General features: G+C 37.0%; 2 protein-coding genes across 5 annotated transcripts in view; one reads left to right on the forward strand and one right to left on the reverse strand.

Annotated features, from left to right (window-relative positions):
• LOC118279065 (uncharacterized) overlaps positions 1–20,669 on the forward strand; it is a 595,270-nt gene that overhangs the window by 249,653 nt on the left and 324,948 nt on the right. Inside the window, exon 25 of one of the 4 annotated variants that reach the window (XR_007705941.1) lies at positions 7,435–7,444. The exons of the other annotated variants lie outside the window; for them this stretch is intronic. The gene's annotated coding sequence lies outside the window, so the exon portion shown is untranslated. Of the gene's footprint in view, positions 1–7,434; positions 7,445–20,669 lie in introns of those variants that run through there. 4 annotated transcript variants of the gene reach the window in all.
• On the reverse strand, positions 8,109–15,440 carry LOC118279248 (juvenile hormone epoxide hydrolase-like). The gene is made up of 7 exons (XM_050698411.1): positions 15,173–15,440; positions 13,225–13,452; positions 12,014–12,178; positions 10,131–10,277; positions 9,552–9,753; positions 8,817–9,051; positions 8,109–8,358 (listed from the first exon to the last, which is right to left on the reverse strand). The coding sequence occupies exons 1-7, from the start codon at positions 15,347–15,349 to the stop codon at positions 8,118–8,120; spliced, it is 1,395 nt and encodes a 464-aa protein (XP_050554368.1). The 5' UTR covers positions 15,350–15,440; the 3' UTR covers positions 8,109–8,117.

Raw genomic sequence — 20,669 nt, forward strand, 5'->3', positions numbered from 1 at the left:
TCACGCTCTCGTTTACAAACTTATACTAAACCCTCCGAAAACCACAGTGAAACAACGTTTGCGTTGTGTTTCGTCATGTGAATTGCTGGAGGCCCAATTATCCATGTCTTTAATCTCCCCAATCCACATTAAAATGTCAAATTCCTAAACCCATTAAAGGCCGGCAACGCATTTGTAACGCCTCTGGTTTTTTGGGTGTCCATCGCCGGTATCGAATGTTTGCCATTAGGTGATCTTCCTAGTTTACCGGCTTATACCATAAAACAATTTGTAATAACTTGTCAATTTGTAACAAGACTTGTTATAAATGTTGTAATCATTTTCAAATTCATAATTAAAGTAAGAATAAATTATAACCTGCTAAGCTATTGTGTAACTTTCAATTTGAAAGATCGAATAAACTCGATCGCGGTCCGCCACACAGTCATTAAAATTGAATTCTACCAAAAATAAAATGTTAGCTGTAGTTTCATGTGGCAACATTGTACTTGAGTCGTAATCAACAGATCACACTTCAATATCAACAGAACTGATAATAAAGTGTTATTTATAAACTAACGGTCCTCGCGAACTTTGATTCGTTTTGGAATTTTATTTATTATTTAATACATTGAACGCCGTGGTGGTCACCGGTGACCGACGTTAGCAGAGGATTTGCCTTCAACAGTTTTCTATTGGCAGTCAAAGACTTAAGAACCTTCTCCTGGCTATAACAAACTCAACAAAAAATGAATAACTGAAATTAGTTCAGCTGTTTTATTTTATTTTTAACTAGCTTCCGCCCGCGACTCCGTCCGCGCGCATGTCGGTCTTCGCGTGGAAGTTTTATTTCTCCGTTTTGAGTAACTCTGACAATGACATCTTGGACCCAAATACGGCGAGGCCCATAATAATTAAGGAGATCCCTCTATTGAGCTACTGCTGTTGAGCTCGCGTTCTGAAAATAAAACTGAATAATTCAGATAATAAAGTATAATTATACCAAGTTTCATCGAAATCGACCCGTTAGTTTTCACGTGATGCCTGAACATACAGACAGATAGAAAAAAAAAAATTAATCACATATTTGGGCTTGGTATCGATCCAGTAACACCCCCTGCTATTTATTCTTTCAATATTTTCAATGTACAGAATTGAGCCTTCTACAGATTTATTATAATATGAATGAATGAATGCATGAAAGAGAGTGTTATAAACGTAAGAGTAGACAAATATAATCAGAAAGCTCCGAACTGCTAAGCTATCGGGAGTTATACGTGTTATTATGAGTCAACCATAAAAGATAGACATTTGCTGTCGTGGATTATTTTTTAAACAATTTTAAGGAGAATATTTCCGTCATACATAATTTCTGTGTAGCTTTAACCATTAAGGCTGCACACGCGACGGAAACTTCAAAAATGGAGTAAGTTCTCCTATTTTCCCAACATTTCCCTTCACTGCTCTGCTCCTTTTGATCGTAGCGTGATGAAAAGTATACTATAACCTGCCCAGGAATATGAAGAACAATTGTACCAAATTTCATTGAAATCTGTCAAGTGGTTTTTGTTTCTATAAAGAACATACAGACAGACAGACAGACAGACAGACAGACAGACAGACAGACAGACAGACAGACAGACAGACAGACAGACAAAAAATTTTCTGATTGCATTTTTGGCGTCAGTATCGATCACTAATCACCCGCTGATAGTTATTTTGGAAATATATTTCATGTACAGAATTGACCTCTCTACAGATTTATTATAAGTAATAATAATAATAATAAGCCCCCTAAAATCCAACCTTACGTCCAAGCTGAACACCTAGCTTACGTGGGGGCGGACACGCGTACTGTACAACTGTACAGGAGTAAAAACTTACGCGGCTAACAAGGCAGGGTAACCCAACATGGAGATGGATAGAAGAGTATATAATTTACGGTCGCTTCCCGGGGGTCGCCGGGGCGCATCTGGAGCCGATGCTGGATGCCACAGTATGCGAACCATCGGTGGTGTGGAGTTGAGCAAGCGGGCTCCCACCAAAAAACATGCGACAGCTGGTCGTTGTGAGTTGACCAGGCGGGCTCACAGCGAAGATGCGACAGCCGATTCCACGGACGATGATACGATTTCTTTATTTTCATCGATCCCTTCAACTCGCCCTTCATATATGACAAGAAGCAAAACCAGCTTGTCAACAACCAGCACGCTTGATAGTGTTGCGCGAGATGTCGATCTCGACAGGGACCTTGCGCCCACTACAAGTGCCAATAATAAGCGCAGGAGATGGACACCAGAAATGAATATATTTATTCTGCGCACTTACTTTCAGTTAACCCAACTAGATACAGACAAAACCACCTATCTCGAACCCCTTCACCTAAAATTTTTAGAAAAATTTCCAGACATGCAAGTAAGCCGACAAAGGATAGGAGACCAACGTAGGGCAATCATTAATAATAAACTTCTATCACAAGAAACAATAGATACTATACGGAAGGAAGTAGAAAAAGAATTAGATCAACTACAATTAAGTCATTTAAACCAACAGAGAGAAAACACTATAAATCAGTCACAACCAATGTTCACACATTCACAACTTCACCCTACGACCCACCTAGACACACATAGCATACACAATAATACACAAACTCGGATGAGATGGACAAATGAACAAAACGAGGGCATAATGCGATCTTATTACCGAGTTACAGAATTAGGCAGGAATGAAACGGTTTACAGAAGGCGTATGTATGATGATTTTGTTAGCCATTTTCCATCACTTGCGCATTTAAGCGAACAGAGAATAGCTGACCAGAGGAGAGCAATAGTTAATAATAAATATATCAGCGAGGAAAAATTAAATTTATTAAAGGCACAGGTAGCTGAGGAACTGTCATTGCTCAACCACAATTCACACAATACTAGGAACACGTTCACAGATGATAATATAAGTATTTATAACCCCATTACACAAGTAACAAACAACACTGATATTCACTCTATGGAAGAACCTACACCTGATACACAGACATCGAATAACCCTGATCTTAGTACTATATTAGATATCATCTCTTCCTCACAAATAAATCTGGAAAGAAATTCACTGATAGACAGCACTTTTCAACAAGCGTTTGAACATTTTAAAACAACTAGTCCTACTAACAGAAGCTATATCCCAAAACAGAAGCCATCTAAAAATCTTGCAATAATAATTAACTACATTAACAAAAACATTCTTACCGAAAATGTTGATAAAGATACAGATTTTAATACCTTTCAAACCATTATTTACTGCGCTGCATGGACCGCAGCTAAAGTCAATGGAGCAAGGATATCACTTGAGCCGCGAGAAAGAGCCCGGGCTCCAAAAACTGAATACAAACCGAAATGGCAGCGACGATTAGAACAAAAACTTAAAGACTTGCGTACGAAAATAGGCAGACTGACACAATTTTTAAACGGCAATAGAAGTAGAAAATTAAGAAAATACGTCAACAAAATTATGAGAATATACAAAACTCACACTATACACGAACAACCAAATACTCAACCTCTACACACTCTTGACACATTAAAACAAAAACTCTCTGTCGTAAAAGGCCGTCTCGAAAGATATAAAGCATGCACCCTAAGAAAACAGCAAAACATTCAGTTTAGTCACAATGAAAAACTCTTTTATCGCAATATTAGACAGGCAACTACTAACAACAATCCACATAACAACCCACGTAACAATGAAAACAATGCACCTGATCCAGAGACATTACATCACTTCTGGGCAAATATATGGGAAAAACCTATTTGTCACAATCCCCAAGCAGAATGGATACAATCTGATTTGTCAAATAATACAGAACCCATGGCATTCGAGCAAGTCCCTATAGCAGTATTCCATAAAGTCCTATCAAAATTACATAACTGGAAAGCTCCTGGATCTGATTATATTCATAGTTATTGGTATAAAAAGTTCACATCAATTCATAGTCACCTATATAATTTTATAAACGCATTCATACAAGACCCCAAAACAATACCCTCTTATTTAATGTCTGGCACTACCTTTATGATACCTAAAGATCATTCCGACATGTCCAATCCAGCAAAATACAGACCCATCACGTGCTTGCAGACCCTGTACAAGATCATCACATCCTGTATATCTGAATTGATTTATGAACATATTGACGCCAATAACATCTTAGCGGAACAACAGAAAGGATGTCGAAAGTCTAGTCAGGGCTGCAAGGAACAATTAATAATAGATTCAGTAGTTTTAAGAAACGTACAAAAGTCCAAATCTGATTTGTTTACCATGTATATAGATTATAAAAAAGCTTACGACTCAGTTCCCCACTCATGGTTAGTTAAGATATTAGACATATACAAAATACACACTTCAATTACAGCTTTCCTTAAAACCGTAATGACTTCATGGACTACTGTACTTAGACTCACCACTCCAACAGAAACAATAGATACCAGACCTATTAAAATACAACGAGGAATCTTTCAAGGTGACGCACTTAGCCCGTTGTGGTTCTGCCTTGCTCTTAACCCTTTATCAAAATTATTAAATACAACCGCATTAGGAATTCGTTTACATTCTCCAACTGATGGAACAGATCACATTTTAAATCATTTAATGTACATGGACGATATCAAGTTATTTGCAGAAACAGAGAATCAACTTAAAGAACTAGCAGACCTAACAGAGAAATTCACGAACGATATTAAAATGGAATTTGGCATAGACAAATGTAAAATAAATTCTGTAAGAGCAGGGCAGAATTACCAACACACACATATACTATCTACAGGGGAACTGATTGAACCCCTGGATGAACAGGGTTCCTATAAATACTTAGGTTATGTACAATCAACTCAGATTCATCATAAACTCATTAAACAAAAATTAAAACAGCAATTCCAACACAGAGTAAATGCAGTCCTTAAGACACAACTCCACGCTCGCAATACAATAAAAGCAATTAACACCTTCGCTATCCCTGTCCTCACCTACTCGTTCGGCATAATCAACTGGACAAAAACAGACCTTAAAAACCTACAACGGAAACTGAATACGACAATGACAAAGTTCCGTAAACATCATCCACGGTCTTGCCTGCAAAGGTTGACCCTACCGAGAAAAGAGGGAGGTAGGGGTCTTATAGATATTTTAAATCTCCACAACAAACAAATCACTGCTCTGAGAACATACTTCTTTGCAAAAGCTGAATCTTCTACACTCCACAAACAAATAGCACAAAAAGACAAACACCTGACCCCCCTAAATCTTAACGACAGAACAAAACAGAAGAATGAAACCGTAACTGACGATAGGACAAAATGCTTAGAATGAACCCAAAAGTCTCTACACGGAAGACACCGCCAAGATTTATGCCAACCAAACGTCGACAAAGAAGCGTCGAACGCATGGCTAAATCGAGGCGAACTCTTCCCGGAGACCGAAGGGTTCATGCTAGCAATACAGGACCAAGTGATAGAGACAAGAAACTACAGAAAACACATTATAAAGAATTTATCAAAAAACACTTGTAGGAAATGCTTGTTCTCCCGAAACCATCCAACATATAACCGGAGCCTGTAAATCAATAGCCCAGACCGATTACAAACACAGACATGACCAGGTCGCCAATATAATTCACCAGAAGTTAGCTCAACAATTCAAACTCGTAGATTCAGTTGTACATTATAAATACAGCCCCGACACTGTCTTAGAGAACAACACAACTAAACTGTACTATGACCGAGCAATCTTTACCGATTGCACCATCCACTATAACAGACCAGATATTACACTAATTAACAAAATAAATAAAACTGGATTTCTAATAGATATAGCTGTACCAAACACCCATAACCTACAATCAACAATAGCCGAAAAACTATCCAAATACACCGAATTAAAAGACGAGATCACCCGACTCTGGCGTCTGCAAAAAGTAATTATTGTTCCGATTGTCATATCTTCTACAGGCGTTATTCCCAAACAGCTGCATCAGTCCCTTACCTCTCTAAACCTGCCCCCTAGCACCTACTGTCTGTTACAAAAGGCAGTTATTCTTAACACATGCAGATTAGTTAGAAAATTTCTTCAGTGTGACTCCGACAACATAGTTCAAACCCCTAACAACCCGCAACCACACTGATGAACACTTGGCTTAGGCCCGTGCCATCGGTTTTTCCCGGCATGCCGGAGATAAAAAAATATATATAAAAAAAAAAATAATAATAATATAATAACCACATAGTTCCCGATCTCGCGGGATCTCTTCAAAAATGAGATGTGGAAGATATTCCAGGGAACTCTTCAAAAATCAACATAATGAGCTCTGCGTTTGAATTTAATAGATGTATACTCACTTAGGGCATTGAAAAAATAGTTTAAAAACGGACTTAAACTAACTTAAAACTAAAGAAAGCTACGAATTACGAATTTATAACAATTAAAAAAGAAACTATATTACAACCTATCCTCTATGCTATAATAACCAAGCTTAAACTAAATAATTTAAAAGAAACGACTTAAATCTAATCTAATTAATTTATAAATTAGACTTACAATTTTATTAAAAAAACTAACTACAGTAACTACTAATAATCGATATCAAACTAAACCTACGTTAAATAGTTTAACCAAAAAACCAGGAAAACCCAACAAATAAACTTATTAATTGACAAATACAACGAAACCAATTTAGAATATACGAAACAGCAGGACCACTACAGACAAATAATCATACGACTGATAATACACTTTTTCTACGATAGTACCGAAGCGCTCGGCCGATACCCAACCAAATGAATGTAACGAAACCATAGCGCGATCTATTTCGATCCCAACGCCATCTATCGAGGATAAAGACAACTTGGATTATTTATTTATACTCCGTTCGGGCATTTTCTTTGTACTAAAAGTTTAATTATATTGATATTATTTTTTCCATACCTTTTTACTATTTATTTACTTTTTTTCGATGAATTAAAACAATAACATGAACCGAAGTCGTGTAACGATCGACATAGAATTATCTATACTCCGTTAGAGCATTTTCTTTGTACTAAATGTTTTATTATATTGATATTATTTTTTTCATACCTTTTAACTATTTATTTACTTTTTTTCGATAAATTAAAACAATAACATGAACCGAAGTCGTGTAACGATCGACTTAGAATTATTTATAAATAATTTATTTCTTATTTTTATTTTTGATTTTTGATGATTTTGAAATAAAAATATATCTATGTCCTTTCTAAGGTTCTAAACTATATCTGTACCAAATTTCAACCAAATCCGTCAAATAGTTGCGGAGATTAATGGTATAAGCATAGAATGTTCGACGTGATTCTTTAATTTGACATAACTTTTTTATTTATGAACCGATTGACATGAAACAAACACTAAATGTAAATTTAAGCATCCCACAATATATTCGTGAAAACCGCATCCAACTCGGATCAGCCGTTTCTGAGATTAGCGCGCACAGACGAACAGACAAACAGACAAACAGACAAACAGACAAACAGACAAAAAAAAGTTTATTACATTTTTGGGTTCGACATCGACATAACAATAACCCCTGCTATTTTTTTTATTTTTATTTTCAATGTACAGACAGCACTTTTCTACGATTTTATTATATGTATAGATTTTATATCAGACCATTTCCTCCGTTTCGCCATTAATGATATTTTTCGAATTTTCTTTAATATAAACCTCACGGATCCCGTGACCTTTTCAACGACTGCAAAACCGTGAAAATCGGTTCGTACGTTCTGAAGTTATAGCGTCAGGAAGAAAAACCCGACTTATTTTTTTATTATAGACGACTAACAAACTTTCAAACTTTCGCATTTCAAACATTAATAAGTTTTTATTATTTATTTACACTTCTGTATATAACATACGAGTGCGGACTTAATGCCATCTGCCTCATGAAGTTGTATGTTAACTTAAAGATATTGGTGCAATTCATTGCTCATAAAAGTGTACCAGGGGCTTCTACTACTACCACTTTGTAATTTTAATAATCCATTAGAGATTATTTTACCTATCAAGCATTGGTACTTATATGTACAATCCAAGAAATAAAACAAAAATAAAATCAATCACAATTCATATTTATTACTCCTGAGCTTATTATGGTAATGCCAGCGTCTGAATGCGGAGACTCCAGTGAGGACATCGTCAGCAAACACTCGCGGCAACTCCAGCGCCAAGAAGTGTCCTCCTGTGTTGAGGACTGTGGAGTTGATGAGGTTTGGGAACTTGTGCCTTAGTAGCGTCGGGGACTGGTATATGATCTCGTCTTTGGCGTGGATAGTCCACGTGGGAACTGGTGTCGGTATCCTGAAAAGCAGACAGAACGCAAATCTAGTAGATGCTAGTATACTTTTACCTAAAAATTCGGCAATGAACATAAGAGTTACAGATATAGTTCTCAAAATATGCAGGCTGAAGTGGCAATGGGCAGGCCACGTCGCTTGAAAGACTGAGCTGAGCTGACTGACTGATGAGCCATGCTTCGGCACGAATGGCCCGGTTTGACCGGAGTTATACAACGGCCTCACAGAAAACCGACGTGAAACAACGCTGGCGTTGTGTTTCGTTGTGTGAGTTACCAAAGGCCCAAATATCCCATTCCCAATCATCCCGATCCCCGATTCCCTAACAACCCTCAAATTCCTAACCCCCAAAAGGCCGACAACGCATTTGTAACGCTTCTGGTGTTTCAGGTGTCCATGGGCGGCGGCGATTGCTTACCATCAGATGATGCACCAGCTCGTATACCATAAAAAAAGACTTACGCAAATATCCCCATCCCGAAATTCCTCAGATTTGCATACTCCGCATATATCCTGATGGAGGTGGTGAAGCTGTTGGTCATCCAGTAGATCATGAGGTTGTCGATCAGTTGGTCTCGTCTGAACAGCTCATCGAAACCACCGTCGTGCCTGTAGTAGAACTTCCTTCGGCTGCCTGATGAGAACAGCTGGAAGATGTAAGGTAGCAGACCAGCTGGGGAATCTGCCATCGCTACTCCTGGAATTGTAGACAGTGGATTGTTAGCAGTTTTGTTCTGAAGTTTAGACTTAAGTGGAAGATAGAGTAAAATGTTTTGTGTGGTCAGTTCTTGGGTCAGGCCTTTTGATAGTGGACTTGTCTACTCTTCGCACTTAATAATACAACTTTTCATCTGTTATTTAGTATTTACTAAGCGGTAAGGCCTGTCACAAGTGCGACTGTCGGACAACGAGTCTCGGGTCTGACTACTGGACTTTTTTCGCTTTTTTGTTTGATTGTGTCCAGTATGTGGTAAAAGGCTCATCCCCTATTACATGGGACTTATAACACAAATGATGAAAAGTGGGTGTGCATTGTATAGCGACATTACGTGATGTAAGGTGCACCTCTGCATATACGTTGCATCGGTAAGGATCCTTCTATTTTCTTGTATTCTAGTATTCATATAATAATGATCAGCAGTTCGTTTCCATCCACTGTGTACATGTATGTGTATATAATTCTTTTCAAATACATACCTAAAGTATCAGGTTTGGTGGCTTGCTCGTGGAAGTATCCAGTCTCCCTCACGAGCCAGTAGAGATGTTCTGTGAGTGGGTACATTCTGTCGGCAAGTTCTGGTTCTACCACCAGTGGGGGGAAGGCGGCACCTACCACCCACAGCGCTAACGATGCAGGTGCGAACGACACCGCAAGATTTGTGTGATAGCCAAGAACTTCCTGAAATTAAAATCTTAGTGTTTAGAGTTTCGGTTTTAGAAAATTCCAATTATAATATTAATAGAGGTAAGTAATAAATTGTGTATGATTTACTGACAGCGTACTGCGTAACTAAGCAAAAGATAAAATGTAAGAAAATAAATGTTAAGCAATTACACACCGATATCAAGTCTATGGTATAAAACAATCTATGGTCAGACCGCAATTTCATCACTTTCATTACATTCACTCTTGAATTCGCATTCGCCTTAAATGCTTCGACTGCTAAGGATGGCAATTTGGTGGTTGTCCTTGGTGGTTTTAGCAATTCATGTTATATGCCTAACGTTTCAAATTAATCCAAAATTTAAAAAATAGTTACTTCGCTCAACAAATACCTTAGGAAATATGGTTGCCATATCTTGACCAATCACAGCTCCCCAATCTCCGCCTTGCACGTAGAACTTACGGAAACCAAGTCTGTGCATCAGGTTCCTTAGCACCACGGCCATCTCCGAAGGTCCCATTCCTGGACGAACAGCGGGCTGAGGGGAAAGTGAAATGTTAATAAATAAAAGAAAGGAATAATTCATAATATTATTTACGTTTGGTAGCAGGGTTCGAGAAATCGAGACCGCACACAGACATAATAATAGTCTTGTATATGCAGAGTTCACAGTTCAGTTAATACTACCTTCTGCCGGCGGCTTCGTCCGCTTTACATAAAAGGTGGCATATGTGCTAATCTAGACCATAATATATTAGTGTTCCTAACCAACATTGTAATCAACAGCCTATTAGTGGCCACTGCTGACCATAGGCCTCTTGTCATACGGAAGCTTTGAGCACCAATCACCACGCTTGCTCAATGCGGGTTGGCGATGTCAAACTTATATTGAAGGATAATATCGTGAGTAACTGGTGTAAATAATCTTAGAAAGTACATATAACTCGATAAGTTACAGTTACAAGTTACATTGGTACTTGCCGTTGGTAGCTTTCGAACCTGCAATGCATGGGAAGCGGGCGTCTTAATTTTTAAACACTTTTAACACTTTCGCATTAATAAATATTAGTAGGCTATTATCTACGTAATACAATTGTAATTCAAAAGTATGTAGTCCTTGCTTTTAATTATTAAATCTTTCCGTAAAATTCAATGTTATTAAAAAAAATTAAACAAATAAAAGACCTTGGTCTACGTCAAAATATTACAAAATGAGTAAAATCTGAATAAATTGTATTTTTTTAATCGTTGCCATGCTAGATTTTTTTCCTACCATATTTTTTTTTATCAAATACTAATACTACTAATTATCTAGTAGGTTTATGGAGCTCTGGCTCGAAAAGCAGCAGTAGGAACAGGGTGGTTTTTAGTCAGTAAAGGTTTTACACTCCCTTTAGCCTTTCCCTAGTCATTGGACGATTTTCGCGCTCAAAAAAGCCAATAACACATTACAATAATATGTAATGTGAAAGTATTGGTTTATTTAAATTTATACACCAATAGTTAACCCAAATCAATTTCTACAAAACATTATCGGCTTTATTACAAAACTGATAAAGCTAAATTCAGCCTGTCACAATTTCAGCGCTGAATTTACTCGACCATAACGAGTGCTATTCCTAGGCAGAATATTATGCACTTTGCAAATATTAACTTAGTATTTACGTAGTACTTAGTACAATTAAGGGTAATTATTTTAACTAGACTGTAACCCAGAGGAAATGATTATATAATTACTACTATTAACCAGGTTATTTCTTTAATAAGCAGGTACTAACTATGTACCTATATAATATAGTATACTGCACTAAGATACTAAGAACAACATGATTTATTGCGCTTAGAAAACACAATTTATTATAGGAATAAATTATTCTTCTAACAGTATCACAATTATTATTTTATCATTTTTATGGTATAAGCCGGTAAACGAGTAGACGGATCACCAGATGGTATGCAATCGCCGCCACCAATGGACACCCGAAACACTGGTACAAGGGAGTTGCCGGTCTTTTGGGGGTTAAGAATTTAAGGGTTGTTGAGAATCGGGAATTAGAAAGATCGAAAAAAAAATTGGACCTCCAGTAACCTCATTTACACAACGCAAGCGTTGTTTCACGTCGGTTTTCTGTGAGACCGTGTTATCACTCCAGTCGAGCCGGTCCATTCGTACCGAAGCATGGCTCTCCCACACTTTTTTTAATTTAATTATGGTTTTATAGTTCATTTTAGCTCGCCCTTATAAAAATAATTAAGTACCAATTTTATACGTACGTCAGAGAACCCAAAGCCTGGCAGGCTAGGTGCTATGACCTCCAGCGCAAAGTCCCTGTGAGGTGACACAGCGGTCAACATGGGCAGGGTCTCGTAGAACTCCCGCACGGAGCCCGGCCAGCCGTGCAGCAGTAGGAGCGGCACCGTCTCTACTGTGAATGGTACCTGGAATGAGACATTTTTTGCTGAGAAATCTAAAGAAAGAAGATAAAATGCAACACCATTTTTTCGGCACCAAATCCGATGCCACCTGAAACTATTTTTTTTAAAGGGAACCTGTCTTCAATTTTCTTTACCGACAAATTTTTTTTAATCAAGTAAAATCCCTTAAACTCTTTAAAGTACGTACATAGGAATTCCTATGAAGTTTCTAGCTCGTTCTTCTCCATTCGAAGCTACACTTTGGAACGAGCACCTAGCTTCACTGACAGACAGACTGACGGACAATTCAATTTGACGTTGCAAAAGTGCCTAATTTAGGATTAGTTGAAATAAATGTTTTGACTTTGACTTTGACCTACCTATCGACATGGGTAGCGTTGATAGTAGCGAATGAATCAAACAATCACAGCGCTGAACCACAGGCTGAATGCGCTCTCGTTTCGATCTCGTTAAACGTAAAACAAACTCATACTAAGCCCTCTGTACAATTATTTCGTTAGGCAACCGAGGACCGGTGGTGACCGAGATCGACCAAGGGCTTCGACGTTGGGTTTCAAAAAGCCTTATTGAATGTCTGGATTTGCGAAATTTCTCAACAAAAACTTGAAATTGTTACAATATCAGGCGTTAACTTGATGTCTATTACACAAGACTTAAAACTGGCGTCAAGTGGGTATTACATTTACTTAGTCCTGCTTTTTACAAAAAGTATTGTCTTAATAACTATGTAGAATATTCACTTACCGTCGTACTCAAAGACATTTAATGGTTCCTTAAATCAGTTTCTTGCTCTTTCTTCTCCATTCGAAGCTACACTTTGGAACGAGCACCTAGCTTCACTGACTGACAGACTATTATTTATTTCTTTCTTTGTTGACGTTTCAAAAGTACTTAAGTACCGTACCGTACCGTATATGATTTAATTGGAATAAATGCTTTGACAGTCCTTAGCAACTGTCTTCGGTAAAAAAATTGAGTATTTGGCCATTAATTTAATTCTTAATTGGAGATCAAAAAACATGGTGGTATGTTGTTTCAAATGTACTCACATGGGGTTTCACCCAGAGGAAGTGTATATCAAGTCCTTGGATGTTGGTCTTGAACTGAGGATACTGGTTGAGGAACGCCTCCTGGTGCCGGAACGGGTAGTGGTCTGCCCAGTAGTCCAGCCAGCCCTGCAGGTGGTCCGTGTTGAACCCATACTCGAAGTTCACGCCCTCTAGTGGCGGAGTACATGATCTTGTGTTCTTTAGACGATGTCTTAGGTCTAGGATCATCTGGAAATGTTATTTTAAATTTCGCTCTATGAAAATTTTTTGATTGGTCTTAGTTTCGAAAAACGTTTGCAAGCATATGCGTACATTACATTCAGAAGTAGAAAAAACAGTTTGCTGATCACGCACAGTTCTTCCATGCGAAAATCGAATCCGCAATACGATATGCATAAACCAGTTATTCAGACACTACGTGAACTCACTGTAATTACAGACTTTAGTTGTAATTAGGGAATACAAGGAAATTTTATGGAGATTATTGTCGGTTGCAAAATGGACGAGTTCTCTCGACATTAATGAGATTGCTTTACTGAAGGATTTCTGTTTGATATTAGAAGAAAAGACAACTTGTTTCTTTCATGTGATATTTGATAGTTATGTACGTTAAAGTAGAAGTAGTAAACTAATTAAAATTCATTAAAAAAACTATCTTTTTCCTGCTTCCAACTTCGTCCGTGTAACTTTATGCAAAATTCTTTTATTTCAATTTTCAACCAAAATATTGTCAAAATAAATCCTTTGTCCGTAATATATCTTATTATCTTTTTATACTTTTCCTAGTTTATTCAAATATTATTCACAAAAAGATAAGTATATACTAACAAAACTTTTAATTTTATATTACAATTTGTATAATTATGTAAATAAGTAAGTATGGTATTTATAATGTCGTGAGATCTAACTTGAGCCTCAATCTCGCGTGATTTGCATTCCCTAGTTGCAATAAATGCATAAAGTCATAAATATGGTTGCACTGCGAGTTAGTTTTACTAAATAGCCTTCAATAAGTAATAACTTCTAGGTAATAAGTTTCACTAAAAAAACTATAACTATGCTCACGGTGAAGCTATGCTAACTATAATAAAGAAGAAGTTTCCAGAGATCGATTTAGTAAATAAAACTATAAAAATATCGAAACAATGAAGTCGGCGCTTCCTAGGGACATGAACAACTGTATTGGATGCCGCAATGAAATAAATCACAAGATATTTAATTATTGGAGGAGCTAAAGAAATAGTTTGCACTTTCGTTCTTTCTTTGAGAGGGTTAATCATTGAATGTTTCTTCCTACCCAGGGTGAGGCGGGAGCAACTGACAGACTCTTATTGACTAAAATTTGCTCCGTTCCTACTCCTGCTCCGAGTCGGGTCACGGTATGTTATTGCGCTTATCCGGCAACCCTGGCCAATATTAGTTAAGATTTCAAAAATATCATTTAAATTTAGCTATAAAGTACATAAATAAATATTTTCTTGTGTGGTTTCTAAACCTAATGAAGTCATAAATAACAAAATCTAGTTTGTATATGTCTGGGATTTTCAATATTCATAGCTAATGTACTCTGCGAATTTTGTTTCACCGTGGTACCGTACTGCAGTTATATTTTTTCTATACGAAAAATGAATCAGCTGTTCTCGAGATTTATGTTAATTTTTTATTTCATTTCAGAAATTACAAAAGTAAAGTAATCAATTCTTTTAATTTTGCGTGAAGCATGTTTTCAAAAATTTTAGGAAATTAACATCATAATAGCCCACAAACATAGGCTCGCTGTTATTGTATCGGTACGTCTCCTCTTTGACGCTTGAGAGACAGGCCGGGAAAAATCATTGGATTACTTTTTCCTCAAAAAAAAAAAAAAATTAAAATAGCGGTCCCTATTCAAATTTTAATACGGGCCAAGACACGCTACGCCACTGTTATATACTTAAGAGCCACTTACCTCATCTGAAAAGTGCACTTCAAAGGGTCTGATGCTGGTATCATTACTATACTTCAGATGCGCAGGTCCCCACCATTCGTGTTCAAACCGCGGCACTTTAGGGGTCCTAAACAACTCTATACTATTCACTTGTAAAACTAGGAAAAAAATCGCGAAAAATTTATAAAATTTTTGCATTTTTCGATATGTTTTTGTTAAGAACGTGTTTCGATATAAACAACCGAGTCGGTCGGTATTCGATGCAGTAGTGTTTCCTTTACCGTCGCTTATACATACAAATTACTAGGCCTGCTTATATTCAGTATTCAGTAATACATCTAATTAGGAGCGGCCTAGTCGGCGGCTCGCACTTGCTTGTCGGTTTGTCAAATATGCGTGCTGTTACACCTAACAAGTGTGCAAGGGGGATACCTACTCATTTTAATTCTTTTACAACTTTATAGGTAGGTACAACAAAATAAGAAAACGTCCATAAAAGCGAACGTTTGAACTGTATTTAAATTGCAACAACATCTTAGATAAATTCTTGAGATGTACCTTTTTTTATCCAAAAGGCGAAAATCATCCAATGACTTCTACCGCCTTGGGTGAGGCGGGAGGGAGTGTCAGACTCTTACTGACTAAAACCCCGTTCCTTCTCCTGCTTTGAGCCGGAGACCCGGTAACCTTTTACGTTGTCCGCAGCTCCGGATCGGGCATCAGGCCTACTGGGCCCCATCTGTGGTGGTCTGGCTCTTTGAGGGTCTGGTTCTGGTCTACCCTTGCTCGCCGTCCGCAAACCCGCACTCTTGAGATGTACCTAGGATAAGCATTTTAAGCATAATAGATCCTGCTTCCCGATCCGCGAGGCAAGAGGGAGTGTCAGACTCTAAACCACCCCGTTCTTACTCCTGCTTTCTAGATTCACCTCAAGCCACGAGGCTTATTATGACTTAAACATAGTTTTATAATACTCTGACCTAGAATACTAACGTTTTTACCTTGAAATTGTTATAAAATAAATAATTGTATTCAGTGAATTTAGACCTAGGCAAGCATTATTTAACAAAATTTTAATTTCCGAGTTTCGCAATTTATACACTGCCTTTTTGGTCGAGTGGTCGTGAGAGTGAATGAGGTAACAGTTCTTCAAGCATTTTAATTTGGTCCTTAAAAATGTAAATAAACTATAAATAAATTTCAAGTATGGGTGAGCCATGTTTCCGGCTCGACCGACCACGGCCTCTCAGAAAATCAACGTGAAATAACGCTTGCGTTGTGTAAATGAGATCACCGGAGTTGTAATTACACCCCTTCCCAGTCTCCGATTCCGCAACAACCCTTAAATCTTCTTAAGCCTCTGGTGTTCCGAGTGTCCATTGGCGGCGGCGATTGCTTACCATCTGGTGATCCGTCTGTTTGTTTACCGGCTTATACAATAAATAGTTTAGTAGACGTACCTATAATATGCTATGGTAGGTACCTATTATTATACAATACTGATAACCTATAACACACGTTATCACACTCGAAGTGAGACGATGTATACCTCAATAAAAATATTGACATAGATCATTTGAATAACAATGCCCTTGGTCATCGCAACACGGATTGATTGTACCATTTCTTTATTATGTGTTTGTCCTTTAAAAAGTCCATATAAAAAATACTAGTAATATTAGAACTTTACATAGTATGTCGCATGATATATTTCAGCCACAATCGAAACTGCGCCGTGCCGATACCGAACTGGGACCGTGCTTATCTATACTAATCTATACTATATCTATACTAATATTATAAAGCTGAAGAGTTTGTTTGATTGTTTGTTTGTTTGTTTGAACGCGCTAATCTCCGGAACTACTGGTCCGATTTGAATAATTATTTTTGTGTTGAATAGTCCATTTATTGAGGAAGGCTATAGGCTATAAAACATCACGCTATGACCAATAGGAGCCGAGCAGAGCGGGTGAAACCGCGCGGAAGTAGCTAGTTATGTATATTTTGACCTTAAATCCTCCTATCGTTTTTGACGAATGCATGCTTTCGCCAAATGACGCAACGTGAACATTAGGCCTAACTTGTGTTGCTAGTGTCCATAGGAATTTGCCGCCCTTATGCCATAAATAAGTAAGTACTAATGGTGTTATCTAAGTCATTAACTCTTTCGTACGGGTGTTTTCAGGTTAAGCACTGTAATTAGACAGGTTTTTCATTGAAACTAATTAACCATTAAAATTGGGAGGTCGTTGGCACATTTAATTAACTGAAATATTACTGTTCTTGATATTTACATTCCTTCATTTGTTATCTTAACTACTGATTACAAAAATTCTGTTGCCAATATAGTACCTGATACAGGTAATCTACTATCCCACCCAAAACATAAATGTGAAAGGATGCCAAGTTCGATAATATTGGAATGCTTCGCCAAAGAAGTGAGATCTAAATAAGTACCAAGTTCCATACACAGACCTCAGTTAAAAATGATATAACAAGTTGGCAAGTTTTCACACACTTTGTTATAAACCTACTAAACGCAATGAGTCAAGTATATAATTTTCTATTAAAACTTGCCAAGTTATATCATTTTTAACTGAGGTCTGTGTATGGAACTTGGTACTTATTTAGATCTCACTTCTTTTATAGGCGAAGCATTCCAATATTATCGAATCCTTTCATTTATGTTTTGGGTGGGATTTCATTTATTTTTGTAAGGTTTATTTTCTTTTTTCTTATTTTACTTTACTTTGACTAAATACAAACCTTCGTAACGAATTTTAGGTCGGTACGACCATTGGAAGATATAGATATTTTTTTGTTTTAGTTCCTTAGGGGTATGAATTTACACCTTCATTATTTTTAAAACCGACTCACACTTGGCCATTTTCAGATTTTTTCCTTTACCTTGACCTAAAGACCTACCTCCATGCCAAATTTCAAGTCAATACGACTATTGGAAGTGGTCTAGGTTTTTGATGAGTGAGTGAGTGAGTCAGTCAGTGAGTGTATAGTAAAAATAGCGATTTTCTGACGTCAATATCTCAAGATCTACAATAGGTACATTAATGAAATTTTGTATTTTAGATAAGTAAGTAGATCTCGACAGATACTAGAAATTTCATATGCGTAGATAAAATAGATTTTGAGTTATAGGTGGGTCGAACTTGGCCCGAAATGGTTCGTGTAATATAACCCACGGCCGGTGTGTCGGTTTTTTTGCTCGAACTTGGCGGACACACTGCCGTGTGTCTAGATTTATCCTAATATTTTCTATAGCGTAGCTTTCTACGCTATAGAATTGAAATTTAGGTCTTTACCTAAATTTCACGCAGGTGAAGCCGTTGGTAAAATGAAATTATAGGATTTCCTGAGATCTTTATTTGTTTTTTTTTTTTTTAGATTAAGTACACCTATATCTAAGTAAAAAACCAATCAAATGTCGATTATTTATAATTAGAATAGAATAATTTATTATAATACTCCACCTACAATTTATTTTAAAAGGTATAGTCAGTCGTAAAAAAATAATACTTGGATTAGTATTATGTTTTAACTATGCAATAAATATTAAACAAGAATAAACAAAGCCTTTGGAGTTTTTAGCTCGTTCATCTCCATAGGAATCTGCATACACTTTGGAACGATTTTTTAATATTGTAATACATATTTGTCTTGACGTTCAAAAGTAGGCACTTTTACCGAGAAGGTCTATGTGAAATATATAATTTTGAATTTGATTTTAATTTTTGAATATTACATTATTATTCTTAGAAACTATATAGAAAAGGAGGCCTCTTATTTATACTGACCTTAACATTTTGAAAGTAAATGAAAATTATAATTCGATAATTATGTATCCAAAAATATACAAATTGGTTGATATAGAATAAACATGGCATTGCAAAACTATTGTGATAACAATAATTGATTAAGATATCATTATTTTATGCAGGAATGGCCGACGTAAAACAACGCTTGCGTTGTGTTTTGTTGTGTGAATGAGATTACTGGAGGCCCAACTATCCCTCTTCCCAATCCCCAATTTCCCTACAATCCTTAAATTCCTAACCCCCAAAAGACCGGCAACGCACTTGTATTGCTTCTAGTGTTTCAAGTGTCCATGGGCGGCGGCGATTGCTTACCATCAAGTGATCCGTCAGCTCGTTTACCGGCTTATTCCATAAAATAATGATGACGGTGTCGCTTACTCCATAAAAATATTAAAAGTATTTTGTCTCGGTGCCTGCACGGTCAAGATAACATCGGTATAATTTGTTCAGAGGGAACAACTTTTTAATCTCTCCTTCACAGACAATCACGGAGTTTTAAATTAAACATGGTCGGCAGAGATTAGTAATTTCCATCGCTAATCACTGTGCAGTGACATTTTTTCGGGTATTACGGAGTTTTTCCACCAGAGAAGTGCTATGCTATGTTGCTGTGGATGCGTTTGATTTCCACCAATCATTCGTACACATAACTTAAGCACTGGTGGAAATGGGTTCAACTTTAAGATATATTTTTTTATATGGAAAGATGCGTGCTATGAATGCGTGCTATGGATGTGTGCTATGGAATTGGGCCTCCGGTTACCTCACTCAAACAATGAAACACAACGCAAGCGTTGTTTCACGTCGGTTTGGTATCACTCCGGTCGAGCCGGCCCATTCGTGCCGAAGTATGGCTCTCCCACACTTAAAATTTTATAACGAAGTCTTGTGATTATAAACTTCCTAAATTGTCGATAAATTGTGTGGATATACACAATTTAGGAAGTTTATACTGTAATATATACAGTACTAGCAAACCTGGTGAACTCCGTTTCACTATGAGTTTCCCTGTTTTCATATATTATTTTTTTCTTGAAATATTTCCTGGATTTTCTTTGCTATAAACTTTACGGAGCCCGAGGCCTTTCCAATGAATGCAAAACTGTGGAAATCGGTTCGTGCGTTCTGGAGTTATAGCGTCAGGAAGGAAAACCAGACTTATTTTTATATAATAGACTAGCAAACCTGGTGAACTCCGTTTCACTATGAGTTTCCCTGTTTTCATATATTATTTTTTTCTTGAAATATTTCCTGGATTTTCTTTGTTATAAACCTTACGGAGCCCGAGCCCTTTCCAATGAATGCAAAACCGTGGAAATCGGTTCGTGAGTTCTGGAGTTATAGCGTCAGGAAGGAAAACCAGACTTATTTTTATATAATAGATAAACAACAATAATTATTCAGGAAGTTTAATAGCCGGTAAAATGATTCCGGCTATTGTTTTTTTGCCGTGGAATTTATAAAACTTCTCTGGGGTCTTAAATCCTGTAGCAAAATCGTGATAAAAAGTAGTAACTTTTTTAACAAATCTGTAAGATTGTATAGAAGATAATTAGGGTGATTTGCCACCAGAGATGTGCTATGTAGCTATGCTACGGAGATGTAATGTGGTAAGCTGTAATAATGCCAAGTTGTGAAACTATGTGACCGTTTCCACTGATACTAAGCTATGTAGCTGTGCGAGG

Source organism: Spodoptera frugiperda, chromosome 14 (genome assembly GCF_023101765.2).
Source record: "Spodoptera frugiperda isolate SF20-4 chromosome 14, AGI-APGP_CSIRO_Sfru_2.0, whole genome shotgun sequence".
Taxonomy (NCBI): Eukaryota; Metazoa; Arthropoda; class Insecta; order Lepidoptera; family Noctuidae; genus Spodoptera; species Spodoptera frugiperda.